The sequence below is a fragment of the Molothrus ater genome, chromosome 2 (genome assembly GCF_012460135.2).
Source record: "Molothrus ater isolate BHLD 08-10-18 breed brown headed cowbird chromosome 2, BPBGC_Mater_1.1, whole genome shotgun sequence".
Classification (NCBI taxonomy): domain Eukaryota; kingdom Metazoa; phylum Chordata; class Aves; order Passeriformes; family Icteridae; genus Molothrus; species Molothrus ater.
The window spans coordinates 33,645,420-33,667,538 of record NC_050479.2 but is presented as its reverse complement, the minus strand read 5'-3'; the positions used below and the strand labels follow the sequence as shown (position 1 = coordinate 33,667,538).

At 38.3% G+C, this 22,119-nt stretch overlaps 2 protein-coding genes across 4 annotated transcripts in view; one reads left to right on the top strand and one right to left on the bottom strand.

Annotated features, from left to right (window-relative positions):
- CYFIP1 (cytoplasmic FMR1 interacting protein 1) overlaps positions 1 to 22,119 on the top strand; it is a 79,592-nt gene that overhangs the window by 38,070 nt on the left and 19,403 nt on the right. For 2 of the 3 annotated variants that reach the window (XM_036383046.2, XM_036383065.2), the window contains 8 exons: positions 239 to 392; positions 1,626 to 1,782; positions 2,369 to 2,465; positions 2,851 to 2,927; positions 3,024 to 3,132; positions 3,705 to 3,824; positions 5,774 to 5,973; positions 12,883 to 12,970. In XM_036383046.2, the coding sequence (XP_036238939.1) occupies positions 239 to 392; positions 1,626 to 1,782; positions 2,369 to 2,465; positions 2,851 to 2,927; positions 3,024 to 3,132; positions 3,705 to 3,824; positions 5,774 to 5,973; positions 12,883 to 12,970 (1,002 nt within the window). The remainder of the gene's footprint in view (positions 1 to 238; positions 393 to 1,625; positions 1,783 to 2,368; positions 2,466 to 2,850; positions 2,928 to 3,023; positions 3,133 to 3,704; positions 3,825 to 5,773; positions 5,974 to 12,882; positions 12,971 to 22,119) is intronic. The other variant, XM_036383059.2, reaches the window with a different exon arrangement.
- Positions 14,856 to 21,739, bottom strand: LOC118686725 (fibronectin type III domain-containing protein 9-like). The gene is made up of 2 exons (XM_036383085.2): positions 21,351 to 21,739; positions 14,856 to 19,036 (listed from the first exon to the last, which is right to left on the bottom strand). The coding sequence occupies exon 2, from the start codon at positions 18,914 to 18,916 to the stop codon at positions 18,245 to 18,247; it is 672 nt and encodes a 223-aa protein (XP_036238978.1). The 5' UTR covers positions 18,917 to 19,036; positions 21,351 to 21,739; the 3' UTR covers positions 14,856 to 18,244.

Sequence of the window (22,119 nt, the reverse complement as noted above, 5' to 3'; positions counted from 1 at the left end):
TGCTGAGTGTCAGTGGAGGTCCCCTTGGCACGGGTAGGCATTTGTGCTGGTGTGTAGGCTAGTGTTGCATCTGTTCCTCTTGCCTCAAAGGCTTTTATCCACACAGTGCCAGTTTTCAGTTTGAAGTGGAGCAGTCGCTTACTGATAGTAATTCTCAGTGTTGCTCAACTAATGTACCATGTGTATTTTCCTTTTTTCCCTCCCCTTTCCACCATAATTGTTTCCTTTAATGATACAGCTTTACATGGTGAGAACTATGTTAGAGTCCCTCATTGCTGACAAAAGTGGTTCCAAGAAAACCTTGAGAAGTAGCCTTGAGGGGCCCACCATATTGGACATAGAAAAATTCCATCGCGAGTCTTTCTTCTACACTCATTTGATAAATTTCAGTGGTAAGATATGTAGATGATCAGTGTCCAGCTTAGCATGTCCTAACACCTCTAACACGATCTGGAAAATGTTTCCGATTGCCTAAGTCAACTTAACTTTTGGTTTATTTATCAAAAGCCTTGGTCTGTCCAAACTTTTTCTAAGATGGTACTTAGCATTGTGGTGGGATTTTTATTTTAACTTGTTATATGTTTGTTCCTAATGCGTCAAATTTCATATTGTTACCTCCTTTTTCTATTTTATGTATGTACTTACATAAAGAATAAGCCTATACACACTGAAATTATTTAAAGTAGTTTTTGTGTTTTGGGAGATATTTTATTTTTGTTTTTGTTTTAAGTACAGAGGAAACAAATTCTCTGTTGTGGTAAATTTGATGTCATTTCACTACTCTTACTATTCAGTTAATTGTAATCGGAAACATGCTGTCCTAAAGAATTCACCTACTGACATTGAGTGTACCTAGTCCTTGTCATCACCATGCTGTGTTGTCTTTCATTTTTGTTTTGCTGCTGGTCTCCTTTACCCTTGGAGAAGGGGGAGTCTTAATACCAGTCACTGTGCTAACTGGGGAACAGCACTACAAAAGGTCTTCAGAAGGTCTTAGTGTAAAAAGTTCATTTCTGTTTTAGTTCACAAGCCTTCAGGAAAGGCAGGATTATACCATGTGTTTTCTGGAAAGGTGGGAAGCACACCTCTGTGCCCTTGATGGCATCCTTAGAAACTTGTTATTTTAATCCCTACTTCATATGTATGTCTGTCATTTCCTGCCCATCTAATCAACAGGAACATGTGAAGCAATTCAGTTCTCCATAGGGAGAGATGGTACTGATAGTTCCAGTACAATTTTGCCTCCTTCACTTACTGCTTCCCAAATTCAGTGTATGGCTTTCTCAGGCCCCGGCTGAGAAATTAAACTAGAAATCCCTTTTTACTTGTGTACACAGTTTTTATGTTTAACTGATAGTCTCATCCAGTTCCACTCTTTTTTTTTTTTTTTTTTTTTTTTTTTCTATTAGAAGGCACCACTTTGGGGGCCAGTGAGGAATTCAAAACTCTTACAAAAAGTCCTGGGCTTTACATTTTGAATTTGCTTTAGATTATATGGCCTCTGTACAGCTCTAGTGACTTGCACCTGCTTTTTTTTGTTTTGCATTGCATCATCAGAATCACAGTTGTATTGTACCTGATGTATTTCTATAAGAAGTGTAATTCTCCCTTATTCATTCTGAAAGAAACCCTGCAGCAATGCTGTGATCTGTCCCAGCTGTGGTTCAGGGAATTCTTCTTAGAGCTGACCATGGGCAGAAGAATCCAGTTTCCCATTGAGATGTCCATGCCTTGGATTTTGACAGATCACATTTTGGAGACAAAAGAGGCATCAATGATGGAGTAAGACCCGCTTGTGCTCTTCCACTGAATGATTATTCTTAATGATTGCCATTCCTTATTATAATTGGTTTTAACAAGTAGGTATTGAGAAGGTATTCTAAACTTTAATAAAAATTTTTGTCTTACATTTGCCCATTTTCAGAGTCTCTAAGTTTTCTTTTTGACATGAATAATTGAAATGCTAAACCTTTCATGTGAATAATTGAAATGCTAAACCTTTCATATCATTGCACCAGCCACGTATTTTGCTCCTTGAGTGCTCCTTACTTATTCTTTAAAGATGTCAAATATAATGTAGAGTGATTGAAGTTCCATTTTGATGAACAGCTAGTTCCATTTTGATGGACAGCTAGAAAACAAGTTTTAGACTTCAAATATATCTACACCTTTTCTTAAACCAGCAAATATTTTCTTAAAGGAAAAATTGTGATCCTTTTTATATAAACTAAAAAAGGAAAATACCCTGTTTTTGTGAACCACTTGTGGATTACAATATTGACTGGCTTACTACATCATCTTGACTGCACCATCCTAAAGAATCATTTTATACACATGTAACTCTCATGTTTTATTATTTTCCTTGCAGGTATGTTCTGTATTCTTTGGACCTTTATAATGACAGTGCTCATTATGCACTTACCAAATTTAAGAAGCAGTTCCTCTATGATGAAATTGAGGCAGAGGTAAAGTAACCTTAGCTATGGAGAAAAATCATCTGTACCTGAATGTGAAAATCATGCTAAAGGGCAAGGCCTTTTTAAGAGATTCAGAACAGCTGGAGATAACAGAAAAACTGAGAAGACTGACCAGAAGATGAGTAACTGATTGGGTGATATGTTGTGAGGAAAGCTGTAGACCTGTGCAAAAATGCCTCACATTAATGCTGAAAATTGTAGACTTGTGCAAAAATCCCTCACATTAATGGTGAAAATTGAACCACATCTCTTGTACTGGGAAATTCAGATCTATTAACTTCCTTGACTATGTTTGATAAACAGTGGGAGGTTTTAGAGAAGCTCTTTTTTAAATTTTAAGTTTCTGTAAACATACGATATTTTTCTCCCTAAGGTAAACCTGTGTTTTGACCAATTTGTCTACAAGCTGGCAGACCAAATATTTGCATACTACAAGGCAATGGCTGGCAGGTAGCTATTCCTTCCACTATGAGAGCTTTTCTTCACACTTTTCTGCTCTGCTTTGCTGTTTAATATACCTTAAGCATTTTCTTCCTTTCTTCATAGCCTGCTTCTGGATAAACGGCTGCGTTCTGAGTGCAAGAACCAGGGAGCAACCATTCAGCTGCTGCAGTCCAACCGCTATGAGACACTGTTGAAACAGAGACACGTTCAAGTGAGTTAACTCCAATGTTGTATCTGAGTGGCTTGGCAGGTTTCCAGTGGTGTTGATTCATGTAGGTAGACAAAACTCATTTTGTGCTTCATGTTCTGTCATCTCGGCAGCATAACTGAGCACTTGAGATCTGCTTTTTTTTGTCACATGAAGGTGTAAATTAAGAAAGAAAACTTAAAATATCCTATTTTAAAGCAAATGTCTGTTGCAGTTAGGAAAATATGAGCCAAATAGGAATGCCATGGGTGGTAGTGTTGTCTTCCTAGTAATGTCTTTCACCAGTGTTCAGTATGTTGTTGGCACAATATGATGGAAGCATAAAATGCTGATATAAGTACTTAAATGTAGATGCAATGTGTACTTTTGCTTCTTTTTGTGAGAATTGGGATGCAAATTGTAGAACCGCATTTGCTCATGAATTGATACATTTTGTCCATCTGCTTTGTGTCAGTGTGTTTGGGATGCAAGTTCACAAAGTGAGAGTCTGTTAATCTGGGGAGTCTCACAGTCCTTGTACAGTGTGTCTTGTAACCTGTCTGGCAGTTCAGAGCCTCACGCGTGTTTTCCCTTAGCTCCTAGGCAGGTCCATAGACCTGAACCGGCTGATCACGCAGCGCATCTCGGCAGCCATGTACCGCTCCATGGAGCTGGCCATCGGCCGCTTCGAAAGCGAGGACCTGACCTCCATCGTGGTGAGTCTTCTGCTGCCCTTCTGCCACATCACTGACACACCACACAGAGGAGGTGGAGCAACCCCAAACCTACTGCAGCTCAGGGCCCTGGGGGTAAAGTGTAGAGAAGGCAGGTACTTGGAGCAGTGAGAAAACAAAGAAAGAAATCACCTTGTGATATAAATTTTTCTAAGCGCCCACTTCTGCCCATGCTTATAAATAAATTGGACATTTAAAAAAACAGCCTTGTGCTTGTTAGAATCAAAATTCGTTGATTTACTCAGGCAGCTTGGTTTTGTAGCATGACAAAAATAATTTTTTTGTGAAGGAAAGAGATCTGACTTGTGCCCATGGAAGAAAAGCATCTGTGCAATATTGAGGTGTCCTTTTGAGTTAGTTTCCTGGTTGAAATGCTAAAAACCAAATTTTATTTCAAGACAGCGTGAACTTGACAAGTAAACATGCAGTCAGCAAGAAAAAAATATCAGGGACATTCAGTTCTGCTGGAATGAAAAAGAAGTTAAAAGTTGGGCAAAAGACTTTACTGTTGTTCTTTCTATAATAAGACTTTTACCAGTGACATTTTGTCATGCAGTTAACTATCTTGGTTTGATTTCATTCTTTACTGAAGAGAAATCAAATACTGAGGCCACACAAACTTTTGACTTCTGAATGCTCGGCTTTATAACTTTGAAATATTGAAATATAGTTTTTCTTTGTTATGTGCAGTACACTCTTAGTGACTGAGTGAACAGAAACCATCAATGATGTGTTCCTTAGGTCACAGGTTCTCATTCTTTGAGTAAGAGTAAGTAAGTGAGTGACAGAACTAAGGGTTGTCCCTTTACCATGCTCCTCCTTTTTTTCTTTTTGGTTGATTTGGTGTCCTTTTTTTTGTTTTATGCAAAGTATTTTCTGTTGAAAACTGGCTGCTTTCCTCAACAAGAAACCGATCCAAATAGATTAAGTAATCTGTTATTTCTGCTGTTTTTCCAGATAAATAAATTAAATTAAGGTATTTACAAGACTGAGCTATTATTTTCTCCTCAAACTGGACTTAATTCTGTAGTAATAATCATAGTGGATTTTTTTTCTTGAACTAACTTGCTCACAGGTATAAAACTCCTTTGAAATATGGAGCACTTAAATCAGAGAGCAGTCTATGGGAAGATAGTAGTAATAGTTGGATACACAACTAGAAGAAGCCACTGGATATTTCTTCAGTAGGTCACTGCACAATAATCTTTAAAAGCAATGCTTGGATTTTTTGCAAGTAAAGGTTGTGTACTTTGTGCTTGGTGTTTACATCAGTGCCTGATGGCAGATATGGAGTTATTTTATTTTAAAGAAATTGCCAGAACAGATACTAGGAATTTCTTGTCAAGAGGAGAAACATAATGAAATGCAGTACTCATATATAGTCATGTAGCCTGCAGCTAGTGATTTTGTGGATACCTTCACAACATTTGTAAATGTCTGATCTGGTTTTTCATTGCATCTTTGTACATCCTTCACTGGAGTGGGCCATGAGAAGGATTTATGGTAAATGTGATGTTATTCCTAACATTACCACTACAATAGTTCTTTCACCAGCTGCTCTACTGAGCAGAAGTTACTTTTGTGATTGCTTGTAAAGTAGGAAATGCAGAAAGGCGTTTCTGGTCTATATCTGACTCCATTTAAATGTTGGAGTTTAAAGTTTTGCTCAGTGGAGGAAGTGTTGGTACAGATCTGTATTTGAGACCTATCTTTGTCTGAATACCCCTAAAGTCTCAGAAGGTTTAAGGAACAAACCCAAGAGTACTGATTCTGTCCAGCCCTTATTGTTACGTAAGAGACTGGGAGAGAGTCAATTGTTCATTTTGACTTCTTTCTAGTTTTCTCTTCCCTCAAGGTTATTTATGTACTTTGTTCAGTTTCTCCACTTTATGAAATGCATCATTCCCTTTCTTTCCCCTTGTTTTTCATAGGAGCTGGATGGCTTGATAGAGATAAACAAAATGACTCACAAGCTTCTGAGTAGATACATGACCTTGGACAGCTTTGATGCCATGTTCAGAGAAGCCAACCACAATGTTTCAGCCCCTTATGGCAGAATCACTCTTCACGTCTTTTGGGAACTCAATTATGATTTCCTTCCAAACTACTGCTACAATGGATCAACTAACAGGTTAGCAAGGCAGCTTTTTTATTTGCAGCTTTTTATTTATTCTACCACCCTTCTGCTACTTCCTCCCTAGCAAGTGCTGACAAGTTCATCTCCATTCATTTAGTGTTTTCCACTTCTAAGGCTTTACTTGAAATGAAGCAGCATGAGTCATTACCAAGTACTGTTAAATGCATGAAAGCCTGTTATTTGTCCACAATAGAAGGCAAATGGAACCACAGCAACCAAATTCTGACATTTTGATGACGTAGTTATGATATGCTGAAAAACAGAGTGTGTCAAAACACTGCTAAGTGCATATCAGGAAGGTATTTTGAAACAGGATCTCAGGGTGAGATGATGGAAATAAAATTATAGTCCTGATTCTGTGCTAATGTGAAGAAAAGATTCTTTCTGTGAATTATTTCTGATATTTATTTCATTATTTCTTATTTCTGATTCTTTTTGTTCAGTGAATTCTGAACTCTTCCTTTCTGGAGAAAGGAAGAGTTCAGTATTCACTGCAAACTGCACTTGTAGCCTTTAAGGAGAGTGAGTAATGGAAATAGAAAGAAGAAGATAGGATCTAAGGTTTGAATGAGGGGGAAGAACAGTGTTCAAGATTTTGCATATCTGTGCTTCCTGCTTATATGCTGTTTTTAGGATTTGTGTTACTTTTAGTCTTTACTCAGGTTTTGCTTAAAGCCCCGTGAATTGACAGTAAAGTGATAGTGAATATTGAGCTGTAGGAAGAGGAGGAAGTCTGTTCTCATACTGTCTCCATGGAGAGCTTTCCTTGTCTGACATGTTCTGTGATGGTTATGTTTTATTTTAGATCCAAGATTCTGTCTGCAAAAAAAAAAAAAAAAAAAGAGGGTTTTTTTTTGTGGTTAAGTTTTACCCAAGAAACTTCTGTTACAGGAATCTGTTTGCATGGGAAAATTGAATTTATTTTGGAGGGAGCTTCTGTGCAGTTAATGTGTCTGGAGATCAGTATTGGAATATTCAGTGTGCTGTATTAAGAATCATGTAAAAATCTTGATGAAATGCTGCTCTTCCACCCATCAGCTTTATTGAAAGGCATTCAGTAGCTCCTGTACAGTTTAGTCTATGTTCATCCTGGCTACAAGGGCTGCCTTACTGCAGACCACAGCACCTGGGAAGTGTGAGCTGCCAAAGGACATTAGCAGGATCCTATAGCACTTAAAATCTGTACACAAGAATTGAGTTAGGCTCAGCTTGTTGGGTAATTAATTCAGGATAATTAATTTAGGAGATGTTAAAAGCAGCCAGATCTTAGGCAGTATGTGTACCATGTGTCTGATTTCATCACAGAAGTGCTTTGGTTTCAGTCAAAAGCCAAGTGTGGAGAGAATTAATGTATGTGTTGCACATGCTGTACAATGCCCTTTGATATTTTTGGTGAGAGAGAGAACAGGAAGTTTTTGGCCTTTTTATAGTCCTTAAGCATGTTCATTGCTGCCTTGCTGTTAGCATGAACTTTAAATTGATGTGCTCTCTCTGCATTCAAGTGTACAGGTTATTGAATGCACAGGAGTGCACTGTGAGGAGCTGTGTGAGAGCTGCTGGTTTAATGCTTGACTCTTCATAGGTAAAGTCTTGCATGAAGGTTACATGTAAACAAGGGAAGAAAAGTAGCAAATAAAGGCTGGAAGAAAGAGATATAATCGTGAGGAAAAGCAGAGAGGTTACTTGGTGGCGTGAGGGGCTGGAGGCAGAGTTCCCAGAAAATGGGTCATACCTGTGGCTACTCTTCTTTTAATATGACAGCTTGGTATAAGAGTTCTTCTTTTAAAGTTAGTCAGATTAACTTGTTTCCAGTACCTTTTGAAGCTCTTTTCCCAAGAATGCTTGAACGCCATAATTTCATATATCTGTAGAAGAGTTCAACTATGTAGAAACCCTGCAGGTTTAGTTCAAAAGCTAAAGCTCTTCATGCAGAAGTGCTGGAACACATTGCATGTTTAATTATTTGGGACTTTGGACATTTTTTTTGTATCTGATAATGTACTGAGATTAGACAATGAGACTGCTATTAACAGATTTAGCAATTTAATAATTGGAGTTGCCATTAATGCTGGCCAGCTGCACAGACTCAGGGACAGCAGTTTCTGGAGAAGGAATGGAGAGATGAGTGAGAGGATCTTTGCAGATTGGCCTTAGCAGTGAAATACAAGGGTATTTTTTTATCCACCTGTTGACCATCATGAAAAAAAGAAAGAAAGCAAACCTTTGGATAGTGCACAAGCATATGAGCTGCAGGTGAGGTCAAAGCTGTCTCTAGTCCAGTGTCCTGATGCTGTCAGCAGCCATAAAGGGGCTGAATTTGAACAAGGGAGGCTTGAGGTGATTTCTCCCAGGAAACATGCCAGCCTCTAGCAATGATTAGATGTTTCTGTAAAACAAAAATGAGGGGATGTTAGTGCAGTTGTGGCCCTTTACAGGAGTATTCATTTTTCCAAATTGTTTTGTCCTGTCCCTTTTATAAAGCTTTGGCATTTTACATTTTGCCAAATTGAGGCTTTGGCATTCATTGTCTGCTCCAGTGAGGAGTCTACAGTGAAGCTTGTGCTGCATCTCTTTTAGATGCTCTCAAGCTATTGTCCACCAATTCTTTTACTGAAAGTGGCCATAAACAGATGTTTCCCACTTGTTGTCCTTTCTGTGCTGCCTGGGATTGTTTTTCAAGAGCCCTCTCTCTGTTTGCCCTCAGTTGCATGTCTTTTCAAGCCAAGTCTTTCCACACCAGGAATATTTGACATGCTTAGGCCTGCATCTGAACTTTTTCCTTGTTAAGTTAGGTTATCTAGATTCAAATGACTCAAATACTCAGTCTTAGTTCCTTTTCCACTGTCTGTAGTGTCCCTTTTTCTGCCTTATTTTCTTTACTGTTTCTAAGCTGATCTTTTCCTTCCTTGACAGCTTGTTTTGTATTAAGGACTAACAGAGAAGCAAGTGTGAGACAGTCTTACATTTATTTGAATTGAAGATTTTCTGTGCTTTCTTGACACAAATGATACAAGCTTCTGGAGACAGTAGTCAAAGTAGTAGCTTCATCTCCTTTAACACATAACCCAAATCTGTGTTCTCTGGTATAAATTCATGTGTATAGCACTCTTCCAAATGCAGTATGACATGTTTCTTCCAAGGGTACAGATTTGTCACAGAAGGAACAAAAAGACCAGCTTTTTATTTTTCTCTCTTCCTGACAGCCTCTCCCGCTTCCTTTTGCGAGCTCTCTCTCTCTCACACTGCTTTTGAGACTGGCTTTCATGAGAGAACAGCTGTGTCTTCTTGTGTTGCATACACTCTGACAGTCACTGTTCAGAAAAATTTTCAGCCCTTGCACATAGTGCTGGAGCAAACCTGAAAAGTAGCAGTGAAAACCATCTAGTTTCTGCTACCAAGAGCCAAATGGTACAGGGATATAGACTCGTAGACTCACTCATAGGGGTGACTGTAGTCAACTACCTTTTCCCTCTTAAAAAGACAAGCAACCAACCAAAGTCCTTCTGCCAAAAGGAAAAGTGACAGCAATGGATTGGCAGATCTGTTACCCTCTCATGCAGTATTTTCCTTGCTCTTTCCTCTGTTCTCTCCATCTTGGCATCCAGGTTTAAGAAGGGTGAGTCAGATCTAGTGTTCACTGAGAGGGAGTGTAGGGCTACCGTTTGTTCTGCTAGACAGGACAAACTAATTTGAGAATGCTGGAAGCAAGAAGTGTTCAATTAGACAGGGAGGTGCAGAGGAACACTCTCTGTAGGAGCAGGGAGGGAAGACTGTCATATCTTATTGCTTCTAAGATGAAGCTCAGAAAGTTTGTGAGTGAGGTTTGTCAGCCCCTGTGCCTGCAATGCAGCAGGCTCATTGACCAAAGCAGTGTCTTTCAGTTATCTCCTTAAATAGATTATAGTAAAATCACAGAATCATTTAGATTAGTTTGTGAAGTGCTCACTGTGAACTCCTTCCTGGTAGGTATCACAGAAAAATTAATATTAAATTATTTGATCCCTAAAATACTTACTTTGGGGGCTCATGTTGTCCTCTAGCAATTCACTTGCAAAGCTTTGGTAAGCCAGAAGGCTTTTCATCTGCTTAATCTACTTTGCTTACAACCTGCGCTGATTAAAATGGATAAATTGATGTGAGATCATCAACACTGATTAAAAATGAAACTGATTATCTTGGAGTATGTTGAAACCTGTATCCTACCAGTATCCAGGGCGAAGTAAAAGTTTGTTTAGCTTTAGCTTTGATATTCAAAGAGCTTCAGTCCTTCAAAGAGATACTCCTCTTTCTTGGAGGAGGAGCAGGAGGAAACCAACCAGCAGAATGTCAGAAAGAAAGAAAACACACACACACACACACACACACACATATGGACATTGAAAAACTTTGAAGAACAGTAGATGATGCTGAACTGTAAGGTTTTCATATAGCCCTTAGTTTTTAGGGAAGAAATTTCTAATACTTACCTGAATGATGTGTTGGGATTAGTCACATACCTTCTAGGATAATGCACTCTTTAGGCTGCTGTAGCTTCAATCCTACATGTTGCCTCTCCATAACTTAACAAGTGACTGTTATCCTTTGCCTCTATTTCCTTACTCTTTTTCTTCCTCTCTTGGCCTCTTTCACTCAAGAAAATATAAGCAAGTGTGTTTGCTCCAAGTCTTTAAGAAAACTTTAAGACTATTTTCTACTATTCTGAAGCATTAGAGATGGAGAAAACCCCCAAGCATGCAGAGGAGCACTGGGAAGCACACAAGAGTTACTTGAGCACTTACTTGCAGTGACTAGTTTGCTCCCAGACACTAATTACATTTTAATTGATACATATATACACAATAATTTTTGATGAGTCTAAGAATTATAGTTACAGCTTCCAGAGTCATGGGATGCACCCCCTTATATGTCAAAACACTCCTTTCCTTGTGAGTGTTTTAATTTAGTGGTAAAAAATCTGCTCTTGCCACATATGTCTGCACACTGAAACGCAGTCTTGTCTCAAATGACATGGTATCATTTGAGATAAGAGATTCTCTTAGGGCTTGAAAACTGATGTCAGATTAAACAGGAGTGAGATTTTGGAGAAAAAAAGGGGGACTAGAGTAATCTCTGGCACTGTCATATGTTGCAGATTACTTTGAATTCCATCAAATGTTTGCATCATCTCTGGTAAACTCATTAATGAAGTATCTCCAGAGTACAGATTCAAGTAATCTCTCTCAGAGGAGAGTTTTCAGTTTCTGTGTAAGTGAGAGAGAAGGGAAGAAACTTGTAAGCTGAGGGAATATATATAGTATTTTTGATACTATATATATTATTTAGATATCCTTACAATGTAAGGATATCTAAATAATATATATATAGTATCAAAAATAATGTATATAAATAACGTATTTTTCCTCAAAAGCTCTAAATGAAAACTCTTTCTGGACTACAGCAAGTACAAGTATTTTTAGGAAGAGTGGCTAAACTATGTATGAACAAGTAGCTGTACCTGTTTTTGAGAAGGTTAAAAATGCAGAAAATATTGTTCTGAAGTTATAGATTCTCACAAGAATGATTCAGAAATAAAACACGGTGGAAGTTATTGTAAGCAACATGGTGCAATTTATGTTGGTCTCAGTGAAACAATTTTTGATTATCATGGCTGTTCATGTTTTTAGCTAGAAGATGGATATATTAAAAATAAAATGTCTCTGTTCTTTCTAGGAAGAATTAATAATGAATAATTATTATAATATATATATTATAATAATTATAATATATTATATTATTATAATAATAATTTTGTGTGCTGATGAAATGTTAATACTTTAAACAAAAAAGATCAAGATATAATTGTATCTTATGATATTATAGTGTAAGGCAAGTTTTCTTTCCTGAAACATTTTCCTAGATACATTTCTCTGATATAGTATCAGACCAGCCTGATATTATACAACCATTTGATGTGCACTTCTTAAATAGCTATTTTCCCTCTTTGCTGTGCATATTCAGCTTTGCACCATTTATCAAGAAATACTTTTTAATCAAGGTAAAAAATAAAGTAGCCATCTAGCTTGTAAACACATCCCCAATAATTTTCCTCTGTTTAGTGAAGTTAAGCAGAATCAGAATTGTAGTGGATATTGATTAACTTCTTCCTGCCCCAAAACTGCAGTGCTGCCAAATGTGCATTACACAGTCAACAGGGAACATCAAGGGGGAAGATTTGTGCTGCTTGTTCCCAAGAGGACTGGGAATGGTCCTTCAGGCTCTGGTGCCCTCAGCTGTGGGTGGGATGGCTGATCCTGTCTTTGGCAGTGCTCCATATCTTTGTAGTTCTCTTGCTGTCCTCTTAACCGTAATCAAAGTTAAAGTTAAGCATGATTTGTATTGGTACCTGCTCACACTGAGCTATGATCAAACTTTCAAAACATTGATTTTGCTGCAAGGATTATACCCTTTCTCATGCCTTTTTTTAAAGGTAACATCTAACATATTTCTCCTGATAGGAATTTTGGAGGAAAAAGCTCGGAAACATTAAACAGAAATGCCATCTTCCTCTTTGAAGGCATACTTCTTTCTCAAGGACTTAATTTTGCAAGCACATTATTCCCTGTGAGAGGCTATTGCTACCTGATTAGTTACTTTCCTGTTTGCTGGCCTGGGCTAGTGGTGAGGAATATTTTGGGATCCTGCACACTATGGGAAGAGCAGTAATTGTTGAACTGCAGTATGGTTTGTGTCTGTGCTTTTGGGCAATTCAGGCTGTGTGCTTCCCCAGTTTCTACTAGGGCTGAAAGGCTGCTGTTCTGGCTTTGATTGTATTTGCAGACAAAAGCAGTCTTCTACAGGGTAGGGTGCATTAGGTGCACACCTAAGTATAAATAATGAATTCTTCTTTTTATTTTTTTTATATAGATTTGTTCGGACCGTGCTGCCATTTTCTCAGGAGTTTCAGCGTGATAAGCAGCCTAATGCACAGCCACAGTATCTCTATGGATCAAAGGTTGGATTTGATTCCCTTTATCTTTATGGTTTGCTAATGCTTAAAAGTATCTTTTTAATTATAGAAACTATGGTATGTGAAAGTTATTAAAAATGGACTGAAATACGTTTTGTGTGTATTTTAAATTGAACATACCCTTTCTTTAAGACTTTGCTTGAAGCTCACCATATGTTTCAGCCAAAGTGCAATTGGTTAGTCTGATGTGTAGTCTTATCTGACAAAGCTAAAAATAAACCCTTCTCTCAACCACCTTGCATTGTTCAGTTGCTAACAGTGGCAGAGCAGACTCAAAGTAAAGATTAATTACTCATTGATTACTCATCTGGTGAAGTGAGAACAAGAGCCCATCTTGGGTGCAGCGCTCCCTTGTGATGACAGAAGAAAAGGGAATAGATAGAAAAACTGCTTCAGACGTTATCTGACTTAAGAGGAATATAGATTCTGACCATCTTAAACTATCAGATACCTAACTATTTCAATTATTTTTTTAAAATGTAATATTTCTTTGTACTCTACAACCCCAGAACTGCAAACTCATTGTGATGAACTTGGTGTCTTGGTCATCTCATCTTCTGTATTACCATCATATTTCCTGCTTTGCAGTTAGGTGGCTGGGAAGGCTTGTGCAAGTTTTCAGTAGAAGGGTACAGGACGTGCAGTCACATACTCTGTCCCTGGGGCAATCCCCAATGCTGAGGTTGGAAAGGAGTTTGTGTGGGTGACAGCTTGGAAGAGTGCTTGAGACAAGAGAACAGCTGTGGGCTGTTGTTCTCTACCCAAGTGAGGAAAGTTAGCCTGCACTCACAGGACCAATGCTATGCTCATGTGTAAGAGATTTGTTCTCCCTGATCACTGTAGATTTATTTTCTTATTCTTCAGAATTATTTCTTGTGTCTTAATGACAGTTAAAGACATAATGCATTAACATATATTTACATTTTTAATATCTAGTCAGAAATATTGATCTACTTCAAACAGCAGTAAAAACCAGCAGTGCTATCTTCAGCAAATCATTTGGGACTATATGACAAGGTGTCACTCTAAATTTTGCAATGTTTTCTTGACTATCAGGGTGGCAAGCTGAAGTATGGAAAAAATAAAAGAAAATATAAGGATTGAATTAGAGGATGGACAATAAAAAAGCTTAAAATGTATTATTATTAAAAATTATTTAAAATATTTACTTAATTATGCATCTAATTTATGCAAGTGTGCTGTAAGTGTTATGGGTTACTCTCAATATCTACCTCCTACTTAAGCATAAACATAATTAGTCCTTGTCTTACTCTTATTTTCTGCACATCATATCATAGTTGTATGGTGCAATTTTAACCCAGTAATATAGGTTTTGAGATATCTCAGGAGTTACAAATTTTTCAGTGCTAAAATATCTGCTGCATTTGTAAAATCTAAAGGAGGTAGAAAAAGATTCACATGTTTTAATGTGGAATGTATCAGCTGACTGCCTGCTCCTGTAAATAATGTTTTATGTAATTGTTCTCCAAAAAGGAACAGTAAATTACAGGCAAGTGGAATTTTCTTACATTAGGGTTATTGTGTTCCTTACTATTTTAGTAACTGACCAGATGCAGCATAGAGCAAAAACCTGAATTTCATAGAGATTGCTAACTTAATTTATCTAAGTGATGATACAGTGGGGTGAGTGACAGATTAACTGGGGAACACTTTTTTTTTATTAGTCAGGTTACATTATTAAAATGAGCTTAGCAATCTTCACACTGACAGCTATACATTTTCAGAATTCTTGATTATTTTTCTATATGAGCAGCAACAATCAAGCTGGGGGGGGGTCTTACTTGCATTTTTGGGGCAAATTTCATAACTGCATAGGCCTATATTAGAAAATACTCATGACTCTCTATAGTTTTAAATTTTAACAAGAGTATATTTTTATTCTTGAATTGAATGTATTTTGAAATTGAGGATATCTGATTGGAGTTTTTAACATTTCCACTTTATATTGCCAGTTAACATTTCCACTTTATATAGTCAGTAACAGATAGGAATTCTTACATTATAGAGGCTTCACTACTACAGCAGTAACTAAAGAAAATTTTTGTTTGTATCTCAAAGTATTCACATATTCCCAGATATTTCTAAATGGATCAAAGCATCTGGTCTGTATTAATGTGTCTTGATACTTAGCATAGAGAGTTGTGATAGCATTCTCTTTAGCAACTCAAGTTTTCTGAGTGATATCTTCATGTAATTAGCAAAACAAAAACCCACTGATACAACTTCCTTCTTCTGGTTGATGTGGAAGCAGAGCTGTCAGGTGGGAAGGAGCCAGCCTACAAAAGCTTGTTAGCCTTTTAAGTGAGCTGGATTATTTTAAACATTTGGTTGAGCATGGTCACTGAAATCCCTTTACTCAGTTAAAGTATTTGTAGGATTAATGATATTAATGTTAGCAGGTTGGAATCTGGCAACATTGGGTGAATGCATGAAATACTTTATAATATATATATAAGAAAGTACCTTTTCTGGGGGCTTGAACTAATTTTCCATGAAATACTTGGTTTTATAGAGGTTGTGTAGACCACAATTGAAGGGCTTTCTTTTTGTCTTATACAATATTTTCCAAATATTGTCATGTTTTTATGTCTCCAGCCCTTTGTAGATGCTAACTCATTTATTTTGTGAAAAATATGTGTTTGAAGGGTACTTCTCACTGTGAATATAAGGATTTTTATCTACTGCTGGTGCACAAATTAAAGTCAGTTTGCACTATGTTGGAACCTGCTATCAGTTTGGTAATCACTTATAATGTTTGCCCCTTATTGGATGACTGTTGAGTGGAGAATTACCAAATCTAATACAGAATTGCCTGAATAACCCTGAATTAATCTGTAATAAAACTTTCTCAGCAAGAAACAAAGAATCATGCAGCTCTGTGAGCATGTGATGACATGAGTTTTTCAGAACTAGAGCAGAAAACAGATGACACTCTGCATGAATTGCTCATTTGCAGCAGGTGCGAGATGGTCCATTGCTTGTGAGATGATATAAATGTTTATCTTAGTAGTGCACAGTAAACTCGGTGGGTGGAATGGTTTTATATTTAGAGAAGGTAAATCCCTTGGGAAGCCACTACCATGGTAGCTCTTTGCTTTCTCAGTTGGATATAGGCATGTCTTTTGGTTGTGTGTGTTTGTGTATAAATAACAAAATGCAGTAGGTGAATTGCCTCGAACCTGCTTTAAGCAGAACTGCTCCTTGTTCTCAGTATGGCATGTACATGTGTATATAACATAAATGTGTGTCTGTATATGTATTGGACTGCCTTAAAACCCACACAAAGAAATGGACATGCAGAGAAGTAAACAGGTTTCCAAGAGCCCAAGATGTTGGCAGAGATTGTGTGTCTCTTGGCCTCATCCCATTAATATTAAAATAATCGTTTCTTGATGAAAACCTAATCAGAGAAGTGCTACTGTTAATTTGATTACAAGATAATTTTAAAGCATTTTCTCTGTCCTCGCCACCCAGGCACCCCTTTATGGCACTAAACCTGTTGTGTTGGCTTCATGTTCTGATGAGGGTTTTTCAGTGCCTATTTAATGTAACGTTGTCATTTGAAACAGCAGTGAGCTGTTATTCTCACAGTTTATTTGAGAGTGACGTGCAAGACAAAGGAAAACGTGTCAGCTGGAGGAAGTGCTCTGCAGCAGGTGGAGAACACGTTATTGCTAGGTTCACACAATAGAAACGCCTTTTGAAGTGTTTTCTGAAAGTCATACTCGCCCCCGTTCAGCAAGTGCTCTGTGTGTCATGCTTATCCTTCTCAAAAAAAAAAAAAAAAAAAAGTAAAGAAAGATTCATCACACTTATGCCAGCTTCTCCTTAGCACTCAGAGTCGATGCATTTCACAAGTCATGGGAATTGTTGTCAAAATAGAGTAGCTGAAAAGATCCGCTACCTGCTGTGAAATATTCATGGGGAGCTCTCTTGCCAAACTTGTATCCCCCCTTAGCTTCCAGGGTGGAGGGGGATGGCAGCTGCCCAGCCAGCAGCTCTCCAGCCTTCACTGGTGCAACCAAGCTGTGTCAGAGAGAGCTGACTTCACACGTACATTCGTACCAAGAGCAATTAACTGCCTGCACTCACAGTGCATCTTTGTCTTTTTTAGGCATAATATACAGCAATACTAAGGTTTATTATGTTTTTATGGAACACAAATGCACTTAAGAGGTTTAAAACAGGGTGACTTCCACATGTAAATCAGACAACACTTGTCACATTGTGAGGGTGAACAGAATTCTGTCCAAAGGACCTTGGCACTTTGCCATGAAGCTCAAGGCAGAGTGAGATGATCAGCAGGTTTTCTTGTTAAAAAAATAAAATGCATTTTGGCATGTTTTTGCTATTTTGCCCCACTTCTTTACACAGTATGTACTGTGCAATTGGAAAGAAATTCGCAGCTGATTAACGCATGTTATCATTAAAACTGAAAGGGAAAGAGCAAAGGAAGGGCCAGGAGCTGCATCTCTGGATTCCATTTCCTCTGCAGGGAGTCTCTGGCCCACGGAGCAGAAGGTAGCTTGTGGTGGGAGCAGAAGAGTGCAAAATGCAATAACCCAGGATATTTCCTTAATTAGATGTGTCCTTACTAAGTCTCTAGCTTGCATTTATTTAGACTGAAGGGAAATAAGACAAATGGGAGGATAACACTTAAAATCCTGGTGACTTTGTCTTTCTTACATTCTGAGACGGACCTCAGTGCAGATGAGGGAGATAGACAACACCATGGGCAGTGAAGTGTGTTGTCTGAGTATAGTACTGCTTGTAGTGTGTGTTTTGGGAAGCAGCTGGGATTGTCAGGGTAAAACTCACACTGGCAAACCACTGCACTCTGTGTGTATGTTCCAGTTGCCTATAGTGTAACAGTCTGGGTTGCCATCTGAAAACTCCTACTCAGTTTTATTCATGCTAGTTAACAAAAATTATTTTGGTTACTTTTGGCTACTTTTTATATTTGTTTGCTGTTTTAGGCTAAAGAAAAGCAATGAAAAATCCCCTTGAAATGTAGACCAATTACTTGCTACATGCTTAATTTTTAAATAATGGAGGGTAGGTGAAGTCCTTACTTCCTGGGCACATGAACCTTTGCATACAAGGTGTTGGAAAGGGGTGTGAAATCAGAGGTACAGCCAGAAGTGCTGCAGTGAGCAGTCAGAGCTCCCTGTTCTGAGCACCAACAGTGCATCTGATGTGTTTGAAGTAGCTGGGGTACCTTATGTGGCAAAAACCTTTCTAATTTATAGCAGAGCACTGTCCTGTTACTGGGACTCGCTCCTGACTTTTAGAAGAGGTCACGATGGGCTCATTGCAAACTGAGGGATTCTCTATGATTGTGGCCAGCTGGATGCCACCTGGATGCTTTTCCTCAGCGTCCTGTGTGTGCTGGCTCTGCCTGCTGAACTCATCTGAGGTGTGTGCCGTGCTTTTGGTCCACGGCTCCTCAGGCTCCCGCTTGGAGCTCCCGCCCCGCTCTTGCAGGCGCTGGTGTCTCCTGCGGCAGAGGAGGTGCAGGCAGCCGTAGAGCAGCACGGCGGCGATGATGAGGAGCAGCACGCTGCTGGTGAGCCAGATGCCCAGTGCCAGCTCTTTCTTGGTGCTGTTTGCCGATGCTGGGTCTCGTTCCAGCGTGTTGAAAACTCTGCACTGGTCGCTGGAGGGGTTTGCGGACTGGCAGGTCACACACATGATGTACGTCGTGAGAGGAGTCAGGTTTTCAACAACAAAGGAGGAACGAGTGGTGGGCACCCTCTCTTCCCTCTGGAAGCTCTTTCTGGAGTAGCTGGACAGCATGCTGTTCCAGTTAGGGTGGTACATGATGCTGTAAAAGCTGTCAACACAACTGGCCATTTTTGGCCAAATTACCATTGCTGTGTTTCCTGTGATGTTTTGAATGGTTATTCCCATCAGGATGATTTTTGGGAGGTTTTTTTCCTCTCTTGATGCTGATCTCCCTGTGGAAAGGGAAGATGTTCTTTGGAGAAGCTGCAGCACTGAGGATGTCGTTTGGATCTTAATCGTAGTGCTCTGTAATGTAGGAATGGAGTTTGTTAGGAAAGTATGCTCTCATCTTTGGCACTGCAGTGTAAAAATGGGAATGAAAGTTCATAAAGTCTGGGGTGTTTTAAAATGTGTATTTCTCTTCCAAGTGAAAGTGTAAAGATAAATTTAGAGAAGTTCAACCAGAGCTGCTGCCTGTACAAGTGACCGATTGTATCTTGAGAGATGGTGAATTTTTTCAGAGTTTACAATTGGGGAATCACTTCCTTTCACTTTTTTTTTTTCCCAGGTGATTGTAGAAAAATGCAGCAGGTGTTTTTTTCTCAAGTCTGTGTATCTTGCATTTTATGTTAAGTGGCAAGAGGGGTTGGCAGGAGTGGATATTAAGGAATAATTGCCTCTACCATTCACAAGTCTTTATTTTTGCTAGTCACAATTAGTTGAAGAACAAAAGAGTATGTGGAAACCTGACTACATGTTTTGTATTATTTTGTCTCCAATATCTTATGTTAGTTTCTTATTCAAAAGTTCACATAGGAACACCTTCCCTATGAAGACAGGCTGAGAGAACTGGTGCTGTTCAGCCTGGAGAAGAGAAGGCTCCAGGGAAATTTTACAGCATCTTCTGGTATCTAGATACAGCAATACAGCTGGAGAGGGACTTTTTATGCAGAGAGATATTGAAAGGAAGAGGAGGAGTGACTTTAAGCTTAAAGAGGGTATATTTAAATCAGATATTACAAAGAAATTCTTTGCTGTGAGGGCAGTGAGGCATTGGAATGTGTTGCCCAGAGGAGCTGTGGAAGGTGTCCCTGCCTGTGGCAGGGTTGTTGGAACTAGGTGACCTTTCAGGTCCCTTCCAAGCCAGTCTGTTGTGTGACTGTGATACTCTCTGTGTTTTGCTGCTAAGTTGCACATCTGTAACCACTGCAGCCACACTGCGGCAGTGGCTGTGAGCACGGTACATTGGTGATATCAGTGTCACAATAGTGAGTCTTGATGCTAGTCAGCCTCTTGGAAAAGCTTTGTCAAGCTTAGTGAAATACAGCTTTCACTGTAGCCTACCTTTTGGATAAATAGTGGGGATTTTTAAAAATTACTAATGCTCTTTGCTGTTTTAAGTAATTTTATGTAATCCCATAGTCTGCCTGCCCTGAATTTATACTCCTCCTCGTCCTCAATTCAAATTAGAAAATCTGCCAGTATTTTGAGATTCTCAGTATGTGTAACCACTGTAAATAGTGAAAGGAAAATATCTCTTTTCTGCAATTTCTCTAAACACATCTGTTGAAGAATGTATAATAACAACCAGTGGGTATTTTCATTTGTTTGGCTTGGGTTTTATGCTTTTACTGTTGTGAGGGTAACTTTTGAAAAAGGGCTTACCTCAGCAATTTAATCTGATCCCTTAGTTTGACTGTCAGCTTCCAGTGGCACTTGTGGAAGCTTTCTTCCACTTTGAAAGTTTCTCACTTTTTTTATGACTGTAAATGCCTATGACAGTAACACTGTATTTCATTGTTTATGACTTTGTTGTGAAAATTTAATTTTTTTTTAAGATCAAGTGTAAAATGTTACATTTCCTGGCTAAGTAATAATTAATTATTGATAATTCTCCTGAGGAAGAAAGATTGTGAGATTTGCTCATAACATATTCTGAAATTATTCTGTAATGCTAGTATTTTATAGTAGATAGGAGACTGGGAAAATGTATATTTTATAGGATATTTTTAAATGGGATTCAGATAGTGGCACTACATTAATAGTAAGAATTCTGTGCCTGTTTATGTATGAAAATTGTTGCTCAAGGGTTTTGGATTCTACTTACTGAGAAGTGGGAAGAAAAATATGTATGTTTATTTTCATGACAATATAAAACCATGGATACGACTGATCTGGGGAGATGCTGCTCTTCTAATTCTGTGGTAAAGGCTCCCTTTTTAATACAGCAACAAGATAAAGGAACTGAGTTTGCTATCAGATAAACTTAACAAACAGACACATTTTGGCATCTACCCAGCTACTGCAGATATTAAAATAGGGTGCATTAGTGAGATCAGTTACCTTCTCTTTAACTGGTAGCTCCCTATTACTTAAAATCATAATCTATGTCTATTATAATCTAGTGGTTTTTTAGAACACTTTTTAACACAGCCTAAGAAAAATAGTTTCAACAGTTTAATCCTCTTAGCATTTTGTAATTAGAATGAACTGTAATTAAATAACAATAATACATTTCCATTGTTACAAACCATCAGTTATTAGAAAATACAGAATTACTGACATATAAATGTTTGGAGAAGCCATCTGATGTTTTATGGATCATAAAGTCAGTACTTACCGTCGCTCCCTGATGGAAATTCCAGAACAGAATTTCTTTACGGCGATGCTGCTGTGAAAATGTTACAAACACCACTTTTTTTGTATCCCTTTCTACATGAATTATTTCCTAACTGATCTCTGTTTGCCAGTTTGCTTTTTCTTCTCCTCAGATTCTCTGGACTGAATTCTCATTGCTTGGCGATTTCAGTTTTTTTCTCTGATGCTGCTGGTAGCATGGTTTCTTTGTCTCTTCCACTTAAATTCCTGCAAGAGCACATCTTGTCTAAAGGTGCTGTTGCTTTGCTTTTTAAAGACCTCACAGGAGAAGAAAATAATGTCTTTTCCCCCCTCTCTTGTTTGCCTCCCCTTGGCAGTATGCAGCCTGAGCATCCCTGCTATATACTCTTGTGTGTGGACCAGTGATGCTGTGAGTGATTAATGTTAGCACTTTGATGACATCAGCAACTAACAACTCTCTCCTTTTTTTTTTTTAATTTAAGTAAGGGAGGGAGCAAGTATAACTTAAAAAATAATGAACAGCAAATTCCCTTCCCTCCCTTTCCACCTCCACCCCCCTCTAGTTAGTGGCTTCTTCCCTAAGGATTTTATGCTTTTGTGTCTCACTGTGGGGGGGGAAGTGGTGTTGGTGTGTAAAGTTTTTTTCTAAATTCCTTGTTACAGTTTAGAAAGATCCACTAATCCAATGTTTACAGGTGGACTGTAAATTTTAGGTACTTCCCCATGAGGTTTACATGAGAGATATATTTTTAGATTGGCTGGCTTCTTAT

Coding starts and splice junctions, on each gene's coding strand:
- LOC118686725 (XM_036383085.2), bottom strand. CDS start 18,916: ATGGGAATAACCATTCAAAACATCACAGGAAACACAGCAATGGTAATT.